General features: G+C 39.1%; 1 protein-coding gene across 1 annotated transcript in view; it reads right to left on the bottom strand.

Moving 5' to 3' along the window:
- SPOCK1 (SPARC (osteonectin), cwcv and kazal like domains proteoglycan 1) overlaps nucleotides 1-27,139 on the bottom strand; it is a 265,054-nt gene that overhangs the window by 93,537 nt on the left and 144,378 nt on the right. Inside the window, exon 4 of the mRNA XM_059483545.1 lies at nucleotides 19,393-19,507. Within this exon, the coding sequence (XP_059339528.1) occupies nucleotides 19,393-19,507 (115 nt within the window). The remainder of the gene's footprint in view (nucleotides 1-19,392; nucleotides 19,508-27,139) is intronic.

The following is a 27,139-nucleotide window of genomic DNA, read 5'->3' as shown; positions in this document are numbered from 1 at the left end:
AAGACATTTTGAAATAAGCAAGAGGGAAAAACATTCCAGAAGGAACCTGTCAGCTGGATGTAAGGAAGGTTGAAAGATGTTGTACAGTGTATGTTTTGCAAGAACACCCCCTGACACATCTTGCAGGGAAAATGCCCTGAAGATTCCTGCATGGATCCCACTAGGTCCAGCTGGCAACCAGCTTTGAAAAGAGAACAAAGGGCCTAGGGACCCAGGGTCCTCAGGGTTATTGGTTCTGCAAGATGAAAGAATCTTGTTATTTTTTTACTTTCTCTGTGTTTTAAAGGAAGAAATGACTTGGAAAAGCTGACACAGATTCTGAGGGCCTGGAAGACCAGAAAAGCTCTAGTGAGTTTGATTGAGTTGAGGCAGCTGCTGCAGGTGACTTCTGAGATCCTGCAACACCAGTCAGGGAACCCCAAATGCAACCACTTGAGCAAAGCTACTCAGAAAGCAGCAAGGTCTGTGTCTAAACAGATATAATATGTAATTTCAATATGGATACTCTGAAACTGCCAGGACAGCTCTGCACAGTATCAGGGTTTCAGTACAAGTATCTTTCTGAGATGTTAGTTCTGGCTTTACTTATTCCTGGAGACTAAAAATGATAAGGTTGTTTATTAAGGCCATTGGAGAAGCGTAAGGATTTCTGCTTTTGAGCAGTCAATGCATAAAAATGGTGTTTGAAAGTTCCACTTACAGTCTTAGCTAACAGATTGTTGTGCTTATAGGCAATTCATTTTTTAATCTGAATTCTAAATGATTTTCAACTTTTAGACCTAATACATATGCTCAACAGCTGCACAGGTATGAAAACAGGCAATGTACACAAAACAAAAGAACAAAACCAAAAAATCCACACAAACATAAAATCCCAGTGTTCTTAAAAGTCATTGTGCTCTCCTGAATAAATAACACAGCTTCTAAACTCTGCCTGTTCTCATGAATTTTTATAAGAGAATTATTTTCCTTTTCATCGTTATTTTTCCACTAACATGAAAAGGAATCTCAGACACCAAACTATGTAAAAATAAAATGAAGTGCCTTGAATTTCAAAGGAGGAGGGCAGATAGCAGGAAGTTTGTAATTAAAGCTGAAACCTTATTCACCACTCATCAGTTTGCAGGATGAGTCCTGCATTTCATATGCTGGATGAGATGCAAGAACTTGGCACCAACCACATAACGGTGAAGGGTGCAGCACAAGTACTACCTTTATTTTGGCACTGGCCCTCTTTATTTCCTTCTAGGACAACTTATTGGTTTTTCCCCTATTACCAAAGAATACATTTTGAAAGGATAAAGGAAGCTTTTCTCTGCCCAGGATCTGATTACCCTGATATTAAAATAATGCGTTGATCAGGTCTGCCTCCTCCTGCTGGCAGAACTCGCCAAGATCTCCAAGGAGGCTGAATTGCTGATGGTGTGTGAGATTAATCTGAGCTGTCAGGTTGTTTGGGGAGGAAAGCTGATCCTCCCTCTCTATGCACTGTTTCATGAAATTAGACAGGTTCAAAATTGTTTTCACCAAACCTGGCAGAGCAGTCATTTCCCACCAGTTCCCTGCTCCAGCTCATATTTCTAGTTCCAGTGTTGAACCCTGCATATCCATGGCTGTGCAAACAGGTGCAGGTTACTTAGTGAGGCTAAAATTCAAGGCAGATTTCTTGGCAGCATTTAATAACATTTTAAAGCTCCAACCTGACTGATGAATCCCACAGAAGCTGAGGGTAGAACAGCTTTCAAGCCACCCTCAGTCTTGGCCAAATGCAGAGGTCTGTGAAGTTTAGCACCATCAAAGCTCTGATGTCTCCCCAGACATTCAGCAGTTTGGCAGAATGGAACTGATGGAACAAATGAATGGCCTGAAAGAGGTGACAGACTCACCCTGGGGTCTTGCTCAGCTCCATGTCCTTCAGTTCAGTTTATAACCCAGCCTTATTTATTCTGTCATGTGCAACACAATCCTTAATTCTACATTCCAAATGGCTCCACTACCCAAAGTATGAGAGTTTTTTTTTCTGAAGCAAAAAAGTTCAGAAATCTTATTGTCACGTTGCAACTCCAAGGGAAAAAAATCAATGCTGCCCCCCCAAAGCATCCTCAGACAGCTCAGCTGTGTTCTGCTTCATTATGTTGCTTTTGCTTATCCTAAGGCAAATAACATGCAATCCTCAGAAAAAAAAATTGACATTTTGCTGGTAGGGGATGGGAAAGTAAATGAATTTTAAAAATATTGTAAAAATTCTTGCCCTTCAGGCACTAAATCAAATGTTTCTGTTTAAAAATGACTACACAGTACTCCTGTTCTTGAATACTTGGTGCCATGGTTCAGACAATCAGTTACAAGCTGTGCTAGCAAAATATTTGCCCCTTCTGACACATTTTATTATGAGATAGGCTTATTAAATTCTCAAGAAAGCTACAGCAGATTAAGCTGCTGAGGATTTTTACAATTAGCATTGATTACCTAAGAATTCATGTGTGATTTCTGAACAGAATTGGCTTGTCAAACAACAGACAATTAAAAAAAAAATCAATCCCAAATCCACCTCCAGAGTGTAGTCAAAATCCACTATTCAAGGTAAGTTCAGGGAAATAATCAGAATGCAGTTTCCTATGTCAGAATAAAATGAATGTTAGTGAAGTGCATGCAAACTAAACCAGTTATAAATACTATAAGGAGCTGAGTAATTTTAAAATCCCATCCTTTTTAGCATCTAAATAGGCTAATGCCCCTGTTGCTTATTCAGCACTGCTGATTTATAGAGCTCAGTACTATGAATGTCTAAACATTCTGCTGAATTTCTCACACATTCAGTGCTGTCTGTCTGGTTATTGGATGCTGGAGATGGAGTTCATAATATCTATACCATTCCCAGCTTCTCAAATGAGGCCATCAGGAGCATTAACCCATCTTATATCAGGCTGTGTCTTAATGAAAGGTGACTACAGCTTCAGGAAGGGCCCAACTGATGGACAGCATTTACATAATCACATTAATTTATGACACAAACTGAATGCACATGGTCCAGTGCAGGGACAGCACACAGTGAAACACACCTTTGGGTAAAATTTGAAGATGAGTTCAATTGACATACTTGCAGAAACTGCAAGATATACATTTCATGAGGTACTTCCACGGAGTGTTTAAGGTCTCTCTTTGCTGTGACCTTGAATCTCAAAGCCCAGCACCTGTGCCTTACAAACCATCCCTTCTTCCCATATTCTTTCACCAAGTAGCTTCAGAGGCCCCTCTACCACAGAGATTAAGGTGGTCTTAAAAGGCAATGTATCTACTCATACTTTTGATATTGTCAGCATTTTATAGCTGCTTCCTCAAAAGTTTACTTTTGATTTTACTGTGTAAAAAAGAAAGACTCAATCAGCGGCATATTTAGATAGAAAGCATAACATTACCTGGGACTTTAGCAGGTTGTAAAAAAAAATTAAATACTTTGCTGCTGAGTTATTACACAGGAATCAGTTTCGGGTGTTGTTGGCTCAAGATGTGCCCCTTTGCTTTCCATCACTTCTTGCCACCCAAATTTCACTTCAGGTACTCACATTGATTCCTTGGACTCCATTCTTATTCTTTCCACAGTTTCTCTGCTGCTGTGGTAGAAACATAAGGACTGCACCAATTCTTTGTCACTGTAAATTAATGCTATTATTTTCCCCCAAATGTTGTTGCATTTCTTCAAAAAACACTTTTGTTTACTCAAATCCTACAGACTCTGGTCTATCTTCTGCCTGACCGGCTTGGCTGACTTTCTCCTCTAGCCCTATTTTCCCAAGATCTGGTCAGCTATTTTAAGGACAAATTTTATAAAATTGTGAAAAAATTGCAGTGTCCTTTCTTACTCACTGCTGTATTTAAACATTTTGATTTTAATCTTTCAGCCTGACTGCTTTGCCCTGACATCCTCCCCCTCAGTCTCCTTTTCCTCACACTTTTTCCCTCTTACTTCTGAAACTTTCTTCTGCTTTATTCAGCCTCAGAAATAAGGCCACTAGGAGAAGCAGTTATTTCTTCATCTACTCCTGACTGTTCTTTTCCTCTCTGCTAGGATGTATCATATTAAGTGTTATATTCTCTCTAAATTGTATCTCAATGTCATTTTGGTGCTTTACCTGTAATAGTTTAGTCATCTTTCTACACTTGAGTCCTTGGAAGTCTGAGAAACTTTATAGGAGTCCTCTCTGGCTTATCCTTCCATCTCTTTGCACTATTATTGCCATTTCCTCTCAGGAACATCTTGTCCACATTAGAAGCTCACTATGTCAAGACCAAATATCCTGTATTTCTTCCCACATCATCTTTTTCCTTTTTCAGCTGCTGTTTCCCTGTCACATTTATTTGGATTTATTCTTTAACCATATCCTCCCTTCCCCAGCTGCAAACCAGAGCACATTATCCTTCTGCTTTCCACAATGCCCAAGAGGCAATCATGATTTTAGCTATGTCCTATATCTTCCTAAAATTCTTTCAGATTATCTTAGCAATCATTCTCTCATTTCATTTGTTTACAATCTATTATTTTATTTTCTGTCTGCACATTACTCAGGGTACAAATGTACTTTTGGATTTAGGGCTAATTAGTAAGCAATACTTTTGGTGAGGGCAGAACATATTTGCAAAGGTAAAATACAAAATATGAATTTTTTCTTTCCAGAGCTGAAAACATGCACTGGGATGCTTTCTTCATAAGCCCATTTCCTTCCATCTAAAGGAAGGCAGAGGCTGGTTAAATCTTCCTCTGAGGGTTGCATGATAGCAGCTGTAAGGCTGTTTTTTGTATTGATAACTGTGCTTCAGATTCATGCTCTACTGATCCTCATTTTTTTTCCACCTTTTGGAATTTAGCAGAGGGCCCTCTAAACACTGAATATCTGCAGCACTGAAAATTCAGCTTGTATTTCCTGACAAGGCAGTTTATCTCATCCTGATGGTGATCCTGAGGTGTCAGTGTCAGAGCAGCTCTCTCCTGGGCTGGGAGGAGGGCAGGGTTTCCATTTCAGCACTCACATTTCTGGTGTGCTGCACAGGGCTGGGTGAAACCCTTTCTGAAATGAAAAACCTCTCATTGTGATTCATCCATAGGAGTTTCTAAAAGCACTATGAACCTGTTACACAGGCAGGCAGCTGGTTCAAAATGAAGCAAAAATTTCTGAACTAACGAAGGTACTAATTAGCAAAACCCCCAGATTTCTGGGCTAAGATAAAGTGTTGTTGCAAATGAAACATTTATGCACAGATAAAACATAGAGGCTCAAGAAATTAACTATGGATGAGGTGCTAAGCAGGGATGACCGTGGTGTAATTCAGCTTGGCAGTCCTGGGCTCAGGGTAAACTGGGGTAGCTAAAACCACAAAAATCTGTCAAGGGACTTGAAAGAGATTTAAAGCTACCCAGAATAATGGCACACACATTACAACATAGGGCAATGAATAATGGACAGAATAATTGATGCAACAAAACTATAAAGTGTCCTTTTTGTTCAACATGAACCATCTATTTAAATGCCAATAAGGTACAAATTCAGAATTTATAAAAAAGAGGAAAGAAGAAGCAGAGCATGTGTAAGTTTCCTGTGTTTCTGTCTGCTGAACTGCAAGGCAAGGGACTGGATGCAAGACTAGAGGAGCAGGTTTGGGTCTTCATTAATGTTTTCATCTCTTTTAACCAGCTCTGTTCACCTGAATTTTTAACTCATTACGCAAATGAACAAAAACCTCACATTATGTCTTACTACTAAGGTTAATTAATTTTCTACAGTTGAAGATCACTGATTGTAACAACCAATTAATCAGAATTATTTGGTTTGTTTCATAAAAGAAGATGGATTGCATGGTGACTAAAGCTAGAGGCCAGATAAATGAAGCAAAATTCCCTACTCTTACTCCCCATATATATTAAAGAATATTTTCCTAGATATTGTCATAATAAAGCTGACAGTAGCAGTTGCAATAAAATAAGAAGCAGAAGCTATTATTTCTTACTAATATTAGTAAGCAAAAAAAAAATTGAAAGGCTCAAAATATTTGCCAGTGAAAGGAGAAAAAAAAGGGGAAACAGAAGAAAAATTGACAAAAATGCAAGAGAATCTGAAGTTACAAGCTGCAATGTGCATTAGTGACAGGCTGAATGTTAATTCTGAACAAAATATGTTAAATTTGAATGCAAACAGTGTTAATAAAAAGTTTGTAAAGATTTCCTTGCAGAAGTGACATAACTTCAATACTTGAAATATGTTCAGCAAGATCTCTACAAAACTATTCTTTTCTAGTAGACCTGCTGCTTGAAAAATTTACAGATTAATGATTCAATCTGGGTCAGAACTGTGCCTGTAGTAGAAAACTCTTCTAATCCAAATCAAAACTGTTGTGACCGTCCTTCCATGACCCCCTTAAAAAAATCAGCTGCACAATCCTTTAGGTTTGAAGGACAAAAAAAATTACAGTGAAAATAATTGAGATTTCAATGAAATGCACAGCATGTTTTAGCCCTTGGATGTATTTTTCTTGTTTTCTTTTTTTCAAAACTTAACATAGTTTTGAAATTTGACACGGTTGTAAAAGAGCCTCTAGGTAAAAACTGTTCTTTATTTTAAAACTGCATGACATTGTATAGGAGAGTGTTCATTCAGATGTGTGAGATAACATAAGCCCTCACTAAGGGAAAAAATAATTTCAGAGTGAAGACCTAGAAAGGAGAAAGCACAGTGACAGAGAATGTTTATTTCATGACAAGTTTTGCTGCTGGAGTTAAAGTAAAATGTAAGCAAGACACTGCAGTAATTAGAGCGATCACATCACTAAGTGTTCACAAGATTTGTGAGCTTTTTCTCTTTCTGAATCCTGCAGGTGTAGTAGGAGGTCCTCAGAACACTGAAGCATCTGCTTTCCCTGGAAAACTCTGCAGAGAGGTAATGACAGAAATTGCCTATTCTCCCTAGGCACAGAACAAAGATAAGTTGAAGGCTATTGGGAAAGTATATTTTGCAATATTATTACTTATTAAAGATACTGTCCCAGGAAATGGAAAAGAAAGAAGACATGGGATGTTTTTTTGTAGCTGGCATTCATTAGAAACCAGTGAAGACCAAGGCAAAGGATTTCATCTTTCACAAATCATAATACAGTGTGTTTAATAACTATCATTTTAGAAATAAAATATGAAAGCACCAATGCTGGATCACTTCCAAATAATGAAAAGAAAAGAAAAAAATATCTCTAACACTTTTCCAGGAGCAAACTCATACTCTATCTCCAGAGATGATAATGAAAGATAATGTTTTATTTTCTCTAGGTGCAAATGATAATTGAATACTCGAGTCAGTTGGAGCTGTCTATATGCTACTGACTCTCTTCACAAGCTTAGCATGAAATAAATTTGTCACTCCACGAAGATGGGAGGTGATGACAGCACCATTCTAATTTGACTGACTTCTCAAAGGTGTGCTGGGAAGTTGTGGGAGTGGATTTTATTTCCAACAGCACTAGAGACTCAGTGAATCCTGAGTGCCAGCTGAGTGCCATAACCATCAGGCTGCTGGGTGAATTTGGCATAATTAATGAAGAGATCAATCTCTTCTCCAATTAACACCAAAGGAAAGGACTAAAACCTCCAGACTTTCAGGGAAAGAGAATTCAATAACTACTCAGAGAAGATCCAGAAGTCTATTCTACCTGAGTGACAAGGCTTGAACCTCTCTTTTTCACATTCTACATTCAAGGTCTCTTTGTCATCCTACTCACATTTGTGAGGTGAGAGACTTTCTTGTCAAGAACTATTCTTTAAATTGCTAGAAAATGTTTTGTTGAATTGACAGGAAAAGCAGTTTGTCAGAAGACTCCAGCACACATCTACTCAATGCTTAAAGCTGAAAGCTTGTTTTCATTTTGAGCTTATTTCTATTTCCACTTTCTCAAAATGTTCCAATGTTCAAAAAAAATCTCAGCAGGGAGTCAAGTCCAAACTGAGCAAATCTACAGAGATAATTTCATAAAGTTAAGAGCTAATCCAAGAACAATAAACCCCCCAGTTTTAAGTATTTTATCTAATTGCAATACTTGATTTCTTAGAGGTAGCAATTTTACACTGACTGCAGTGACTGCAGTGCAAGATTTCAGCTTTATTTTTTTTTACCACGAGTTGGAGTAGGAAATAACTCTATGGGATGTGTCAGAATTTTTTATTTTTTAAAATTGTAGTTACTGAACATTCTGTATTTGCTTGTAATGAATCTTTTAGGATTTCATTGTGAAAGTAGAGAACATAAATGCAATAAGAGATAACAAAATGAAGGCTTGTTAATTCTCTCTTAACTAATTTGAAAACTTGTTAATCTTCCTGCCCTTGCTATTTCACAAAGATTTAATAACACAGATCTGTAGAAATGTTTTGTGATAATTATGCTCCATTAATGTAATGGAATCTGTCATGATGTATTTCCTATTTATTTATTTAGACAGCTCTATGCTGTAGCTGGTTAAGCAGCTTAGAATGACTATACAGATCAAAGACACCATAGAATAGTTTCAGTTGGAAGGGACTTGTAAAACATCATCGAGTCCAACCCCCTGCAATGAGCAGGAACATTTTTCTTATGCCCGTGATTTTTCTGCCCTGCCTCTCAAGACGTAGAAGGTGCTCATAGGAATTAAATTCTCATATATTACAAGACTGCTTTAAACCTTGAGAGAGAACAAATATTCTTTCAAAAGTTCTCAGGTATTACTCTTTGTGCCTAAAAGGTGAATGGCTCAGCGTCACCTATCTATACATAATTTGGGAGTAGAACAGTGATACCTGAGCAAACACATTTAAAGAAGCAAAATACTCGAGGTTGATTTCTAATCATGTTTAGCACTGCCTACATACAAAGCTTTGAGCAGAATGTACTTTGGTGGCTCATGTCCATAAATAATCTCATCTGTGGTTCATTGGTTGAAGAAATCTGATACAAAATGACTAAATTGAAAATCTGTAGGTAGAACTCTTGATGAGCTCTGGCCAAGCACTAAGGAGGTAATCATAAGCTTGTTAATAAAAAGAGAATGATAGAAATTGAAATATTAAAGAAGCCGGAAGTAATAGATTAAAAGTTAATTTTGATAACATAACATGCACCAAATAAGAAAATGATTGATGCAAGAAGCTCCTTTTCATTGTTTTCATGTGCTATTTCTTTCAGAAGAATGCCATTAGATGGAACTGCATGGCTCTGAAAGGGATCAAACACCAAAGACTATCTTTTTCAATTTTCTACTTTAGCTGACATTCACGTCTTTGTTGTTAATCTAGTTTGGAACTGGCAAACCTCTGTGGAAATATCTTCACAGCGCAAGTTTTTTGCAAGCTTCAACTCAAAAATGAAAGCTCGTTGATGAATTCCTTAGGGCAGTCTTGGCTATGGTTTCATCATTTTTCCTAGTGAAGTTTTGTGCCTGAAATGAAGGATGTTGAAGGAGATGTGAAATTTAGCAGAACTCTGCTGGAAACCACTCTCAGCTTTGGTGGAGCCAAAGCTCTCCCCCAGCAGAGCCCTACATGTGGGTAGGAAGCTGTGAATACTCAAGGCAGGAGGTGTGGAAGAGTCTGACCCAGCTGATCAGAATTTTAGCCTTTGTTATTGGTGCCTTTCACTGCCAGGGAAAGGCTTCAGAAGCAATAACTGGCAAATCTCAGCAGTGCAAAGGTAAAATAAAATAAAAAAAATAAAAACAGTTTTGCAAACAATAAAGATCAGTTTTTGTTGGTTTAAAAGCTATGTGTGTTGAGTCTGCACCACATGGAAGACACACAGTTGGAAAAAGCAGTAAACTGGCCAGCATCAAATGAAATGCAATATTTTTAAGGCCTAATTTGCAAATTTCATACAAAGTATATTGTTTGTAATATTGACTGCAATTGGAATGTATAATGCCATTTACCAAAAGGCAGATTTAAATTTAAATGCTGCATGTCTAACATTTTTCCAATATAACAGGATGCTGGAAATTGAAGAAAAACTTCAATAAAATTCCTTTACTGTAAACATCAGTCCCAATCTTACAAAAGCATGGCTTTTATTAGCACTAAAAAGACTTCCACTGAACACATTTATGTCCTGAGGCTTCTACAGCAAAAACCAGCAATAAATTTAGAATCTCCACTAAACAGATTATTGTATAAACACAGGATAATTTTTTGGTGCATTGGAGGTAATTTGTGAACATTAAATAGTAATTTACAACGGACTGGATTACTCAACAGATTTAAGATAGGGATAAAAAGCAAAAATACAGGCCCATATTAAATATTATCACAAATTTGCTTCCAGCAATTCTATGGTTAAGATTTTTATAAAGAACACAAAGAAGGTGAATCAGGAAATACATCCTTAACTTACTGGGCTGTGATAAACCCGAAAATATTGCAGATTCCAAGTCATGTGAGGATTAATGTAGTCATAGAAGAAGTCAGACAACAGCAAAGCAAAACTACATCCATGTGACCACCAGGGCCAGTGGTGAAATGGAATGGTGCTGACAAGAATCCAATGTGGAACTGCCCTCCTGGACCCCACATCCTCTTACAACAACCTGTTTGTGTTTTCATGATAGTGATGATGATGTATGAAGATTGATTGAAAAAGCATTGACAATCCAAGAATTATGAGGCTACTCCATATGCAAAGCCTAACAGCTTCTTAGAGAATGAGGATTCACAGGCAGTGAATCCCTTCCAATTTTATTCATTTGTTCACTATTCATTTGTTGGCAGATCTCGTGACATTTGCCAAGCATATGACATTTATATCAATTACAGTTTTCATTTCTTGCTCACTTTAAAGTGAGCAAGAGGAGCTTTACAAACAACAAAAAAGCCAACATCCCTTATGCTATCAACAGCTCACAGTCCAAGTCAGGAACAGAGAAATGCCATGGAGGAGGTGACTGAACTTTTAACTCTGCCTCCTTCCAGTTATACTGAGGGAAACAGGAACTTTTGGATGCTAACTTAGCTTTGGATGGTGGCTCTTAACAAGCTGATAAGAGCTATGCCAAGGGGTTTATATATGACCAAGATATAGTCCCCAAAAGAACCCACTGAGACAGTAAAACCACTGAAGAACAAACATGATGTTGTCCTTGTTTTACCTTTCATATATTTGAGTTTTCCTGCTGGCTTGTGTTTCCCATGAATCTGCTGCACAAACTTACATTCACACAGTAACTTTCAGACATGCATATTCCATCATTATACATTAGCTTACATATTAGTCAGAGCTCAGAGCTCTAAACACTGCATTTTATATATGGTTTGTATGTAATGCTGAACTAGGTATGGCATTTACTTCAAACTCTTCCCCTGGCCTCCTTTTTGTTATCGTGTTAATAAAAAAATGTTTTACATTACAGAGAAAAGTAATTAGTGTGTGTTTCTAAGAAGGATGAAACAAATACAGAATATTATGCAGGAGTATTTAAAGCAGCAAACTGCTTTACTGCTTTATATATTTACAATATATATCAATTTAGAGATCACAAAGTGTCAAAGCCAGAGCTGTCCTCCAGAAAGCTCAGGTGAAAGCACAGCTGGAATAAAGACTTCCAAGCTGCACACATTCCAACAGGAGTGATGGAAGAATCATCAGAGGTTTAAAGCAGGCATGGATAGAACAGCCATTTTAAAAAGAGGATTAATTTCAGAAATAAAAATTAAGAATTAAAATCTTAACATCTTTTTTGATAACTCAGAGTCACTGCAAAACCAAAGATCTAAAAAGAATTTAAACAGCAAGAAGATGAAATGATAATTTTGGGTTTCTTTCTTTATTGATCTTAGCAGCCAAACCCAATGATCTCTGCTACAAAGGAAAACTGAAACAGGCAAGAGGAATGTCTTTGTAAGAGAGCTTGATTTATAAGAAAAGACTATGAACATTTGCCAAATCTAGCAAAACAATAGAAGGTAATTATTCCAAAATAAATATTGAGGAACCATTTAGAAAAACTCCAAAAGTTTTAGCTGGATTTGAATAGACTTAGGCTAGATATTAGCCAGTTTCCAACAAGAAAGGTTTGGATGTTCAGGATTCACCCAAATGGAGTAAAGGAGGCAAAAAACCTTATTATCTTTAAGATAGAACTTGATAGGCTTATGAAAAAGTTTATTTTATACTTTTGCAGAAAGATTAGACTTAATGATCCAAGAAGTCACTTCTAGTCCATTTTTATATACTGCTAAAAGCATACAACTAGAAATATTATAAGCGGGAATATTGCAAAGAGGTATTAAACTCATTCAGTAATAGTATCTTTAAACGCAAAAAACTATTTATCAATGCCAATTAAAGTGCAGAAAAAAAGAAATTATTTTCTCATTCTGTTCAACATGAAAGTGCTCTGATGATAGCAAAGGTACCCAGAAGTATTCAGGTGGTTTCAGTGAGTGCTCTGAAGCTGGTCTGAAAGGAACAACCAGCAGGAGATTGTCTCAATGCCCACTGTGCCTCCTTTGTGCTTGCAGCTCTCTCTGGGGAAAGCAGAGCACAGTGAGGCAGGAGCTGCAGGGTAGAAGCCAATCACCTCAGCAGTGAGATGTTCACCCAGCAGCCTGGAGCTTGGTGGCTGTGAGTAAAATACCCTGAATCCCCTGCTGACAGCAAGAACAACTTCATCTCCTGGCATGGCCAGCGCAGACAGGGATGAGGATGCTCTCTAAAGTCTGTTATTAGAGAGCTGTGCATTACCATATATTTAAAAAATTACTCATGTCTAGGAAGAGCCCATCACCGTGCACTACTCTAATGAGGCCTAAAGCTGCTGGAGTATGAAGCAGTTCTGTGGAGAGAGAAGCAGAGTGGCTACCTGGCCTTGGGATGCAGAAAGTCCAGGATGTTGGTGACAATCTTGTGCAATTCCCATGGGAGGTGTCTGTGCTCTGCCTGACCATGGTTTTTCATGTGTACATTTTTCTGTAGAAGTTTGGAAATTCATGGAAATACCAATATGCATGGTGTAAAATTTGAGCTCTTTTTTGCTTTGAGTCAGTAATCCAATATGAATTTAAAGATGACTGCAGTCATCTTTGACTTAAAGCCAAGGAAGGATCTTTCATAAGTTTGTGAATTGTTCAGGGGTCTTTGCCTCCGAGTTTTCAAATATACCAAAGTCAACAACATACCTAGAGCTTGGGAAAGCCAGAAAACAGCCTAAAAGGAACATGATTTCTCATCTGTTGAGAGGACAGACCATAGCCAGCTTCCTCCAGAAAGCAATCAGCCGGAGGGTGTTTGTGCAGAAACCCCTGGCAGCAAGTAGGTCACTGGAGGCTCAGAACTGAGTCAGCTCACATCAACGTGTGGGATGAAAGCCAGTCCCTTCACAGCCTCTCCACATGGTCTCTTCAGTTAAAAGCAATTTAATGCAGGCAGAGCTGAAACTGAGAAATGGACCACTTTGAGGGGGAGACCTACAGTTTACAAATGACCCTGGCTCAGTAGAGTAATATCTGCTTTTAACACCAGTGAGTGCTGTTCCAATATTCAAGCATCTTTGGACTGAATCCTGGGCAGTTACTGATGGAAAATCTCTTGGAGGAAAAGCTATTAACCTTTGGGAGTTCATGCTTAGATCATAATTTTCATAATCAAAATTTTAGAAATAATGTAATGGGGAATAAAGGATAGTGCCAGACTCGTATGCTGTTCTCTCTTAATAGTCATTCGTCCCCTCGAGCACTTATAGATTGATGGCACATCATGCCACGTGCTCTCTGTCTTATGAAAAGGCAACTTGGACTCCATAACAAAACAAACATTCCTTATTTCCATGTGTCTGTTACTTGCCTGTTGCAAAATCCCAAGCTCTTGTGCTGTAGTGGAGGCACCTTTGTGGTCAGGCAATCTGGAGATGAAATACTTTTAAAAGCTTTCAAGTTTCTTCCAAGGACTTGCACATATCACTTGCACACCCCTTGCACATCACATTATCTACTGCACTTGGCTGTGACCTCAAAGGCCCCTCTCTCCTTGATTTTTCTGCTTCTCATTTCTCTTTGTGGACAAACAGCATGAGCCACAGTTAAACTGTGCAATGTACCGTGAGGGATTGGATATTAGTAAGAATAACAGTCTTTACAGAGTAATGCACTGGAGTTAACAACTTACAAAAAATACCCCAAACAACAAACATTTACTCAATCCTGTTCATGTCTAGAACTTTCATTCACTGAGGATTAAAGTAACTCTCCAAGATTCTATCAGAGCTGCCCTTGGGAATAATATGTCTAAATTCTGGCAATTTCCCCAGTACAATGGCTTTGTTTGAAAGTAACTTAATGCAATCTATTTGGTCTTGTGGTTGCATGTTTCATCAAATATTTCAATGCTCTTTCTTCATAAGCAACAATTTATGCCAGTAGATTAATCAATACTCAGCACTAGAGGTAGATAAAATGTTTTTCATAAAAACATTCCTTTTCTTTTTTTCTGTTTATTTTTTTTCCTAGGAAAAGTCAGATTTAGAGAGTTCAAATCAGTTTGCAGATATGTGTAAATATTGTTGTATTGTTATTTGGGAAAAAATCCAACCTATTTGAAATGGCTTTCTTTTATAATAAAACAATGGTCAAAAGATTTTCTTTTGACTCTGAACTGTTCAGTTTTCTTCCCTCAATTCTGAAAACATTAATCAGCAAAAGAATTAATTGATGCTCATAAATAAATCTGCAGGTAAAAAATAACTCATAACTGTGAATTCATCCCAAAATTCACCAAGACCACTGGAGATACATAAAATAATTATGATATTTATGAAGTTTTGGTTGGATATTAGGAGAAGTTTGGGCACTGGAAGAGGCTCCCCAGGGCAGTGGTCACAACATGAAGCCTGACAGAGTTCAAGGAGTATTTGGACAATTCTCTCAGGCATGTGGGGGGATTCTTGGGGTGTCCTGGCAACTGGACTCTATGTTCATTGCCCAAGTTTGGTTCTCCTATGGATTTCTCACCTACTCAGGCTTTGAAAAACATTACCACATAAATCAGGCAGAATTAAATGAGCTGAGGACCAAGCCCTCCATGGCACCAGTCAGGGCACTGGGAATGTGGGAGCAGAATTTCAGCACAAGAAGCTGTAACCCCCAGAGGAGCCCTTGGTATTGTGCCAACCCTTCATTAGCATTAGCAATAGGACAAACAAGAAAAAACACAAGTCAGAGAGAACAGTAAAACAACAGGGTTGAGTTTTTAGGCCCTATTTTAGCAGCTTTTAAAAGGTGATTGTTGATGTAATCATAGGCATTGAGGAATAGCACTGTTTCAAATCCTTGCTTAGGTGCACAACTTTTCAGTAAATCCCTAAAAGTGCATTTGCTGTGGTCAGAGATTTTTCTGTAATGCTCCCAGCAGCTCTCCAAAGCAGGTGGGTCACTGATATCCTGGCAGTGATTGCTTTGACTTCCCCTTTTGGATACAATTTAAAGCACTCACTGGCAAACCAAAGCAATGCTATAAAAATGCTCTATTTCACATATGGGGATGTTTTACTTGACTTGTTTTGAACAGGGTCCTTCCTAACCAGAAATGGTGCATCAGCTGCAGGATTTGTAAAGAAAGAGAGGGAGATTTGTCTGCTCCTTGTGGGTAAGTGTAGTTGCCAACACTGGCATGCTGGTCAGACCAAGGCATTGACGTGTAATTTAGAAGAACAGATGTTTTATCTGGGAACTTGTCCAGATCTTAAAAAAAAAAGTGAGAAACTCAGTAGTAGACTCTTTTGTCAGCAGCATTATCCTTAAAAGTCCTGGAGAAATAGTGAGTAAGTAGCTGGATTTCTAAGACACAGCAGAGAAGCAGGGAAGATGTGTGACTATCTTTGTGAGTGACTTCCATTGCAGTGATGAATTAATTGGTCATTGCTGGCCAAATTGACTGAACAAAGCTGTAAACCCTGGACATGTTAGTATGGCCATTATTTTCACATCAATCCTCTCTTCTCACTCTGTTCTTTTGAAAAGAGCCCAAGAGTGACATCTTTCCTTCCCATCCGCTGCACTGTCAGCACCAGCAGCACAAATGGCTTAAAGTAAAGGGACTGAGAATGCATGAGATAACTTTGAGAGACATTAACTACTGCCTTTCATGCAAAACTGAGCTAATAAAGACTTCTCCTCATAGATGTCCAAATTGAAAGGGGTTTTAATCCACTCAAGATTTCATAAGACTCTATCACTAGTACAAGGACTATTAAGCATGTAAGGAGGCACCTCCAAATTTATCTTTTTCACACTCTTCAATTACAACTCAGTCTTGCCTTTTCTCTAATTGTACTGTCCAATTCATACTGTAAATAGTATGTGCTGAGAGGATGTGCTGACAAAACTCTATTATCTGTCTGAAGTACCTCTCAGACATCTTCTGCCTTAACTTCTGAAGTACTAACAGCTTACTAGAAAAATTAGTTGGTTAATGCCCATGGAGAAAGACAAAAAAAAAAAATAAACTACCCAGTGGTACTCCCCTGTTATTGTTTGGGTTCTCCCATCTTTCTGCTTGTGACAGGCTCTTCAAGAAAATACATACAAATAAAACACAAACAATTAACAGGGATAAATATACCAACAGGAATCCAAATGATGCTATTTTGCAAAATTCCCTTTGGGCTATGCCCTTTTCCCTGAATTGTACATAGTAATCAAATGAAAACCAATTATTTTCAGAATCAGTATGAAAAGGAACAAGAGACTGAAAAAAAAAAAATCTACAAACACAGCAAGGTTAATTGGGGAACCAACTGATAGTATCAGTAGATCCAAAGGGCAGAGGGTTGGAATTGGATGATCTTTAAGGTCCCTTCCAACCCAAACCATTCCATGATTCAAGACCCAGGGCTGCTCACGAGGTGACTGTGCAGGGGAGGAGGAGCAGGGAAGGAGGAGGCTGCAGATGCTGCACAGGAGAGGCCAGACTGCCCCTGGGGCAGGGTCTCAGTAGCTCAAATAACACATTTCCATGCAACTCAATTTTCTACACTGCTACTGAGCTCCTGCAGTGGTTTAAAAAGCAGGCATTCCAGCAGAAAGGAGATGAGATGGGAATGGTATCGTGCTGGCACTGGTGATTTCAGAGTTTGCAGCACACTGTGCCTGGAAAACCACAGCTCTCCAGCCAGGCAGGCACTGGGGGACACAAAGCAGCACAGCTCTGTCTGGGAGGCTCAGCAATAACAAAGGTGTTGCTCTCCATTACTTCTTGCTGAGCCAACATCCTGTGCAAAGCCACTGCAGCAAGTTGATAATGATGCATGAAATGGAAAATCCTCCTGAGCACACCCAAAAGCACCTTGGATGTGCAAAACAATCACAGCAGCACCGTGTTATTTGGTAATTGTTACTACATGTGCCCTCACTAATATATTCAGATTTTAGCTGGTTTTACATAGGTGCAACTCCACCCCTTTTAATGTGTTTACTCCTGATTAACACAGCATTTAATATGACTGGAGTCAGATGTACAGCAGTATTCAACTCAGGCACAGAAAAAACCAGAATGCTGTGGGACTGAAGATGAAAACCTTCAGGGGGTGTCACACCACTGATTCAAATCAACAGACAATTTGCCCTGGTTACTTCCCTCCTTGACCTGTGTACCCTCTGAGGCCAGGCTAGCAGGGTACATGGAGAATAAAATCACTGTAGGGTTATGTGTGCCATGGTCACATATCAGCAGTAGTTCTTTCAGCATTGCAAAACTTGCTGGAAATTGTTTGGAGAATTTTCAAACTAAGTTTTCAATACTTTTTGATTTATCTCCATAGTCACAGTGCTACTCAAAGGTTTGCTGAAACAGCTGCAGGCAGTGGAGGAATCATAGAGAGATCACATGAAACACAGCTTCCTTTCTGCAAAGAAAGGATATTCAGGTCCTCTGCACCATTCCTCTGAACATTTTGACTACTTTGGAGACGTTAAATACTGGAAATAGCTCAGAAAGCATTTGGCTCAACATCTGTGTCTATATATCACAAGGACTACTATATAATGCAACGATTTAAACCAGGTTTCAATCCATCCTCACTAGAAAATATAAGCTACATAATGTCAAAAATATCATTAGAGTGTGAGCACTGCACATAGCAGACTCCTAACTTCCTTCCAGGGATCATTCCATACTGAAAACCAAATACTGAACACACTGCCTCATGCACATTACACCATTAACTTTGGATTATCAATCAAGGACTAATTTTTCTTACAGGATTAGCTTCCTCAACCAGGTGACAGTGAGGAAAGATGAGATGTAGTACATGGGAATCAGATCATCCTGAATTCAGTTTGGCTTAAACTAAATTCAATGCAATATTGGCTGATAACAACATTTGGGGACCTGAGCTGTGTCACAGGCAAATTTTTTCTTCCATACTAAACAGAGAGAGAAACTGAATAGCAGTCCCCAGATTTATCACTCAAACACAATGAAAGCAAGACAATGTATTCTCCTTAAAGTGCAGACCAAGCATTCAGAGCTGCTCATTACAGCAGTACACGATTTATTCTGTTCTATATCTGCAGGCAGGTGGAGGGGCTGATAACTCCAGTTTAATTCTGGGTCTTGACTCATGCTCTGGAGATACTCAACTCTAATTTCCCTACTGCTTCTACTAGTTCTCCTTCCAAAATAGGGCAAAGTTACCTTTTTTTTCCTCAACATTTGTTTATAAATGTCTCAATTCTTGGTTGTAACATATCTCAACCCATGATCAGTAGGCTTTTCTTCTTCTATTTGTAGCTTCTCTCAGTGAAGTTCTGTGGTCTAATTTGAACATTTTGGCCTTGTCACATATTAGCTAGGCCATTTGCTCTTAATTCAGTCATTCAGCAATCTGATCTGCCGATTTCTCTAGTTATAAGACTTCTCAAGGAGTTGCTCTACAAAATTCCACCAACATTTTTCAGCTCTTTAGCAAATTTAGGCAGACGTTTGATACACTTAAAAAGAAATCCTTATTAATCTCCTGCTAATTACTTCTAATTAAGTTACCAGAAGTGTAGATATTTCTGGCACAGTGTTTTCATATTTCATGTTTTCAGTTTTTAAAATATGCATAATTACTTCTCTCTGGGGGGAGCAAATCCCTCCCAGAACTGGGAGAGAATTCTGCAATCCACACCACAGGATACAGCATGTTCTGGGTCATCTTTTTTAAATATCCTCAGCTATAAATACAAAACATCTGTCTTTTTTTTTTTTTTTTTAACCCAAATTAAAATTTAAAAAAAATGTTGCAAAATGATGGGGTTTTTAATATGAATTTTGGAGTTTTCTCATTTTCCTTCTTCTCCCACACTGGATGTCTGTGGCAGACACAGAAGCCTGGAGGAAGGGGAAGGTTCCTCACCTGTGCACCAGCTGCTTGCGGCTCACGCAAATCGCGGTCTCGTAGTCGTGGGTGACACACACTTTGTGTGGGCTGCACTTCACCTTCAGGCAGGGATCTTTGGATGGATCAAGGGCTATAAAAAATTAAAAATTATTATCACTAAATCATTAAATTATTAAATAATTTTAAAAAAGGTTTATCATTAAATTATAAAATCATTTAAAAAACAAAGTGAGAAATGCACACAGAAGGCTCTCCCGGCAGGTGACAACTGGTTAGAAGGAACATTCCCACACGTGAGTGAACAAATACTTTGATATTTTATAGTATGTGCTGCTGTTTTCAGACTGCATGGGAAGTAGAGAAGTTTACACAGAAAAGATAGATGGAGAGCTTAAAGACTCATTACTGAGCATTACTAATTGGTGTTCACATTAATATTAGACATGAGACTTTGGGATGAAGTTCTGGTTTAACAATCTATATCATGCTGTTTATTTCACAGAAAAGCTATGTCTGCATAAAATGTACTCAAATAATAAAATGACCAGTATTTTAGAAGCTAACTAATAACTGATATAATGCAGAGTGCTAATAAATTTAATTTCACAGCTGCTGTAAAACAGACATAATATTTTTAGAGATAATTTTTAATTTTTTACAGCTAAGCATCCCCTGTATTCAAAATGCTTGAGTAGAAAAGCTACAACAAAATAATCCTGGCTTTCATACAACAACCTGCAGCACCAGCATGCTGTCAGAGTTGGGATCAGACAGCACCATGACTTGCCATCTCAGAGCAAACATGTCCAGGCTCTTGTCCCATTTGAAAGGTATCTGTCTAAATTCATTCTTCTACAAAAGAAGGTTTCTAAAATTAGCAATAAGACATTTTCTGTCAAAATGAATTACAAGTATTCAAAATATGGTTATGTTAACATGTCAGAAGGAAAGTCTCTGCCATACCAGTCACACAGAGAAATTTCACTTTTGTTTGAGAAGTGATTTTTAGAGAAGCTCTTTTTGGACATTCTGTTGCCATGGATTTGACTTCTGTTCCTCTTCAATGTCTTTAAATCCCATTTTCCCTCTCCCATACCTCCTCACATCTTGGTCCATTCTTGGAAATGGGCAACTCTTGGTTTTATCTTGGGGATGGTATAAAGCTCTTTCTTGCCCTTTACAATAACCATTTCTGATTTCTACTGAATAATCAGAGAAACTTTCAAAGGAGACTATTTGAAATAGAAGAAGTTTCAGTTTGCTGTGTACCAGATTTCTCTGAGAGCAAATATATTTCCAACAAGCAGAGGATTCTTCTGTTTTCCTTTGGGTCTGAAGTGCTGCAGCTGTTCTGTGCTGGGTTAAACAGCCACAGCTACAAGCTCCTGCCACATTAACACCCATTACACATTTGTGATGGGCAATTAAGCTTCACTAGTGCATATGTATTTACTGGAATGCCTTTGGTGCAAGACAGGGGGAAACCGTAAAAACAAAGCAAAAGTGCTAAAAGCTTTTTCTTTTAAACCATTAAAACTGATAGAAGAGGTGAAGTGAGCAAGGAAGGAGAAAAGACCATCTGTTTCCTACACCATAAACAATAAGGCAGCAACATTCAATGTGTTGCCGTTAGGAAAATACATAGGCAGAGTTTGAGGAGACAGGGTCTATCCCACTGGAAAGACCAAAGGCTGTCAAGGCTCTTCAGGGATGTTTTGCTGTTGCCTTTTGGTGTCTTTTTTAAAGCCAGACAGATGAGAAGTATATGATTCCCTGCCCTTTACATTTCCAGAACACAAACAGTGAGAGACACCTTCTTAATCCTCTTACTTCACTCTCACTGGGGGCTGAGTTAAGGACTGAGGGAGATCTTCGACAGGGATTTAAATGGCAAACCACAGTTTCCTGTGCTGGCTGTCTACTTGGATGTTCTTGGACTGCAAACCAGTGAAACACCCTCCTTGTGCAAAGCCTGTAATGAGTGAGCACCACTTGGAGCGTGCATGGTCACCACATCATCGTTTCAGTGCCTGAGGTGGTCCAAAGGTCATATCCACACACAAATTAATGACCAGAACTTTTGCTCTCTTGCAGCTGGCCTTGCTCTGTTGCTGGAGCCCATGAACATTGTTTGCTTCTGCTGGCAACACATCCTTGATGCAAAATGCTGCATCGACAAAAATCGCTGTGCAAACTGGCTGGGAGCCCAGGGCTAAGAGCTGCCAGGAGCTCTGGGCTGCTGGTAAGCACAGCCTGGCCTTGTGCTCAGTGTTCCATCAGCCAAAACCTGAGGAGTGGGGATGTAGCTTTAGCCTGGAAAGTCAATACTAGTTTGGCATGAATAAGGAGCAAAATTTAGGCCCACATGGTCTATGAGACATCATGCACAGCTACAATACTTAGTGTTTTTTCACAGCAAAATTTACTCTAATCGGTGAATCCATTCCAGGAGCTATTTAGGTCTTCCAAGGCAATAAAAATGCATGCAGTTCTGAAATAACATCACACTATACATTACTGGTAAAAGGAACACAACTTTCAGTATTTTGCAATCTAAAAATTTTCTGTCCTAAAAGAAAAAACACTGTTGAATAATCATCAGGAAGGAAAGCAATGGGAAAAGATGTGGTTGGAAATCCTAGCCTCCATTTCCTTACAAATCTGGCCTCAAATTTCTATATCTTTGTGACTTGCTTCTAAAATCTGACAACAATAATAATGTTGACAATAAATCCTCCTGATTTCACCAAGTATTGAGAACTCTATAATTTCATCATCACTGTGCCCCAAGTGGCCTCCAAGCACAACATCTCCCACCAGCCCTCTCTATTTGCAAACAACAGGTCTAACATAGTCCCTCACTGAGACTGGTGGGCTCATCCACCAGCTGTGACAAAAAGTTGTCCTCCACACACTCTAAAAACTTCCTGGACTGCCTTTTTTCTGCTGCATTAAGTTCCCAGCAGATGTCTGGTAGGTTAAAATCACTGACAAGAACAAGGGCTGGTGATCCTGAAACATTCTCTAGCTGTTTATAGAATGAGTTGTCCACTCTTCCTCCTGGCTGGGTGGACAATGACAGACTCCCAGTAAGATGTCAGCCTTGTTGGCCTTCCCCTCAATTCTCACCCACAGGCATTGAATCTCATTGTCATTAGTTTCAACACCCATGGCATCAAAATCTTCCCTAATATAAAGGACCAATGGTGGAAAACCTCATGAAAACCCTTAAATGGAACACATAATAGAAACATCATTTATTATTCATTACAAACAGCCCTTACATGCAGTTCAAAACAGTAATTTATCAAATAAAAGCCAAAGCGTGGACTTTGTCAGAAGACAGCAAAACCCCATGATGTGGATTGTTATTTCTGGATATTTTTTCCCTTATGCAGAATACATGATCCATATGAACATAAAAGTTCAAAGCATGGATTTATAAGTCTACAAAGTTCCTCAACATGTTAAATCCATTTGGAAGGTTGTTCTACTGCTAAGCAACACAAGCCCTAAGGAGAGTTTGTAATAAGAAACAATTTCTGAAATATGCTAATCAAAGATCATGCTTTGTTAATCAGATTTCTACATGACTAGGAGCAGATGCTCATCACTGGGAGAAGAACACACCCTTGGGAATAAGACGAAACATAACAACCATATTTGTCATTACAGTTCTTTTTGTCCTAAAGCAATGAGTATGAACTCTTTGAAAATGAAGAGCTAAAAGTACAAATAAACAAAGTGACAAGAAGATGTTACTTTATCAGCTTGAAAGGAAAACTACAGCCATCCCTTCACTATGTCAGAGAGTCTGCACTCAGCTCTGGCTGCACAATAATAACAAAAATACCTTAAACCTGGCTTTGAGATGTGAACATTTTCCCAATTTTTCTTTAGGCTGAGTCTGAAGGTGAAACTGATATGATTAATTAATCTCACTTTAGAGTGGCTGAGCATTCATTCAACATTTATGTAGGGAGATATGTGTCCAGCCAGTACTGGAATTAAATGTTTCACTTGGACAAAAATTCTCTGATGAAAACCCCCTTCAGTCATCCTCCCTATCATTTTTTGAACCCAGGCTCCATGGTTTCCTGTTCTGAGAATTTTCCATGGATACTGGGTCTCCAAGGGAAGGATCCACCCCAGGAGGCAGCTGCCTGAAATATAGTACTGGACATCTCAGTATAATCATTTTCAGAAGATTTTTATCTTGGAAAGATGTAGGAAATTAGAAAAAATATCTTCTTGGCTTATAAATCTCACTCTTCCTCACTTCACACCCAGAAGTTTCTGTTGCTGACATTTACTTTCTGGGAAGCTGGCCTGGTAGTCAGAGCTGAGAAGTCTCTTCCTTTTTTATTTTTTTTTTTTTTTTTCTGGCCTAGCTTTTATTATGCAGGGCAACCTAAATTCCCCCTTAAAATGATAAATCTTCTATGGTAATATCAGAGACAGACCAAAGTAATCGGTAGATGATAAATACCAGGGATTGCAGGATTGCATCATTCTCTAAAAACCTCCTAATGATATGGTGACATTGCTTTCCAATACCAAAAGGGCTACAAACACCAACTGCATCCCAAATCTCTTTCTGTCCCAGCTCCACACAGCAGTCCAGAGAACTTTCCCCTATGGACTGAACACACTTTCCCTCTCCCCTCCTTGCACCATTCACCAGAGCTGTGGATTTGCAATATAAATCAACGTTGGACAAAGACCTACCAACAGTGTTTGAAATACTTTTCTATTACATTTCACATTTTTATTTATTACCACAATAAAAAAAGACTTATGACTTGCAGGAAATCTTAGTTCAGTCAATGGCAGTAGAGGGGGAAGTTGCTGTGTAAGGATGTAGTCCCATATGCTGTGCCAGTGGGTCACTGTGTTAATCACAACAGAGCCAATTTGCTTTTCACACATTTGACTTTAAAAGGGTGATAACAAATAAATACTTTCAGTGTCTCACAGCAATGGATGTGTAATCCTGCAGAAACTGTACAACTAGTTCACAACAAGATTTATGAGGTTGATTCTGTTTTTATGACCATTCCTTAGGGGGAAGAGAGTATTTTAAAAATGTAGCTGTTTAGTGAAGCTGAAATGAACTGCACAATAAAAAAGAGACAGTGCTATGTAAATATTGGGGGGTTTGTATTTAAAATTGCCTGCCAATAAGCACTATGATCATTCAGTGACAAAATAGTCCTGCATAATGCAATGTCAAGAGCAGTTGCTTTTATGCAATCCCCTTGAAACTGTTCTGACTATACAAGAAAAGAACATCTGCTGGGGAGGTATGATGAAATGGAAAATGAGACCTGCTGTTTTCAATACAAAGATCCTAGTGTGCATTTTAATACAAAAGAGATCGATAATAAAACGAAGTCAATTAATGATGCATTACATGATATGTGTGCATTTCAATATCTGTGTGCTACTTGATTCCAGCTATGCTTCACAAGCAGGCAGGAGAAGGAAAGCACAGTTCCTGGCTGTAGAGGCCAGGAGATGGGCAGGGAAGGGAAGGGCAGGAATGGGAAAGCTGCGAATGAACAGCTCTGGGCAGGCAGTGGACAGAAGGCTCTGACTCCTCCTGCCCTCTCAGCATGAAGCTGAAGTGACATCTAATGTCAACCTGCAGATCTAGGAGGGAAGGTTTCAAATCAGCATCATGTGTCCACTTCCAGCAGAGTGAGGACCAAAGAGAAAGTGACTGAGGCTGCTGAGTAGGGCCTTGGAGGAATTTTACTCTATGCTTCCATGAAAACCATCATGGAGCAAATGTGAGGGAGCCATTAAGCCAGCTGAAACATGTTAATAAAAATTCCTACAAGCTGCCTTGATTTTTGCTAGGGAAAGGACATATTTCCAACACATGCTGGCTAAGACCAGCTTTGGCTTTAACATTTTGGTTATTTGAAGTACACCACAGCCTTCCTATCAGAGTTAGAGCGTCATCAGTTTCATGGTGAATTTATGCTATTTTTTCTGAGGTGAAAATGGTAATACATATTAACGTAAAGAGCATTTCTCTGTGAAGGCATGGTAAGTTTCCAGCGCTCTAGTGGTAAACTGGAGCCAATCCATGAGCTGGGGTTAGACTGTCACTGGGGCTCCATCCAGGTGCAATGGGAATCCCCCTTGAATGGACAAGATGTCCCAGGAAGCCCCCGATGGAATTTCAGGCTTTTACAGATTCAGAAGAATTTGTTCTTTGTTGGAGCCAAGTGTAACATTTATTCTCAGAGTTGATACTGTTAATAATTCTGGTCTTACAAAGTGTTATTTAACAAAGGATTACAAGACCCACCCAGCATATAAATGTAAATAATACCAATGGTTTTATTCTGCTTCTGCAAATCTTGCCATAAATCATTCAGCTTCATTAGGGAGAAAATTTGTGTTAGCCCACCCCCAAGTTTAGGAGAGAACATGTCCTCCAACCACCAGCTCTGATATTTAAGTCTCTCTCTCTCTCTCTCTCCCCTCAGAGCAGTTTGGATACAGAAATCAATCCAGCTTAACATTAATTACTGAATGTTTCAAATACGTATATGAATTATTTTCAATAAATGGAATTTCCCAAGGCAGTTAGGCAATAACATCTCAAACTGTCAGCATTTGCTCCATCCCTGTGTAGTATTTTTGTACAGCTTTGTTTTGGAGCACTCTAACATCTGAGAGGCTGAAGATGCTGATACAGTGCACAGAAACATCTATTTTAATTTTTACAGACACTTTAAAAATCGCTTTTTATAACTGACATATAATTGGTTTTGACATTGCTGAGGGCCATCCAAGGCAGAAGATGCTTCAAAGGACTCTGCAGATTTCCTTTCTGAAGAAAAGGATAAGAACCCTTGGTATTTAAATTAATTTTTCTGATGAATATACAGAAATCCAATTCAGTGGAAAAATTAAAAAAAAAAAAACAACTGAAGAAAAGAGAAATAGGACAGGACTGGAAGTTAGGAAATGTGCTTCCACTGGTGGGTGTGATAATGAATCACAACCCTCAGTGCAGGGGCCCTTTTCACAAACAACTCTCCTGCCCTCCAGGCAAGGTTTCCCCTACGTGCAAGGATGGCTCACTGCCATCAGTGCAATGAGTACAATCCTGCAGCAGAGCCACGGTGCTCCCTCAGCTCCAGGCAATTCCACTGTTGGATAATTTGTGCTTGCACGTGTGCCCGAGGGTGTGTTTCTGCATATCTCACTGAAGGCAAAACAGACTTAAAAAAGGCCCCTGACAGAAACATATTGGTCAGATGTTACATTCAATTATTAATTCCAGGGAACAGTGGGGTTGTAAAAATCACCCCATTCTCTGGGACTCAGAGGGCTTTGGCAGATGTTTAATGACAGCAGCTCTACTGATTCTACTCTGGTTTAGAGTTCCCAAAACCCCCAGGTGGTCCAGCTTCAAACTTCCTGGGATGGAAGTGAGAGCTCCAAAACACTGCTCTATACTTTAGTTAGTGGAACGGGAGGAAATGCTGAACCCTCTGTGCCTGCCTTGCATGGAGGGCACAGTTCTGCAGGATGGGCTGGGAGAGACCCTCAGGACAGAAGCAGAGCTAAAGGTGACAATTTCCTACCACTGCTCAGCTCTGTGGCCTCTCACCAACACAGGGAGGACACAGTCCCCGTCCCCAGGCTCTCCAGGGATCTCCAGCACTCCAGCCTTTCCCTGCTCTGCCTCAGCAGAGAGAGAGACATTGGGAGAGCCATGGGGAGAGCCATGGGGAGAGCC

This window comes from Ammospiza nelsoni, chromosome 16, assembly GCF_027579445.1.
Source record: "Ammospiza nelsoni isolate bAmmNel1 chromosome 16, bAmmNel1.pri, whole genome shotgun sequence".
In the NCBI taxonomy this organism is placed as follows: Eukaryota; Metazoa; Chordata; class Aves; order Passeriformes; family Passerellidae; genus Ammospiza; species Ammospiza nelsoni.
This window is presented reverse-complemented; position numbering and strand designations above follow the sequence as displayed.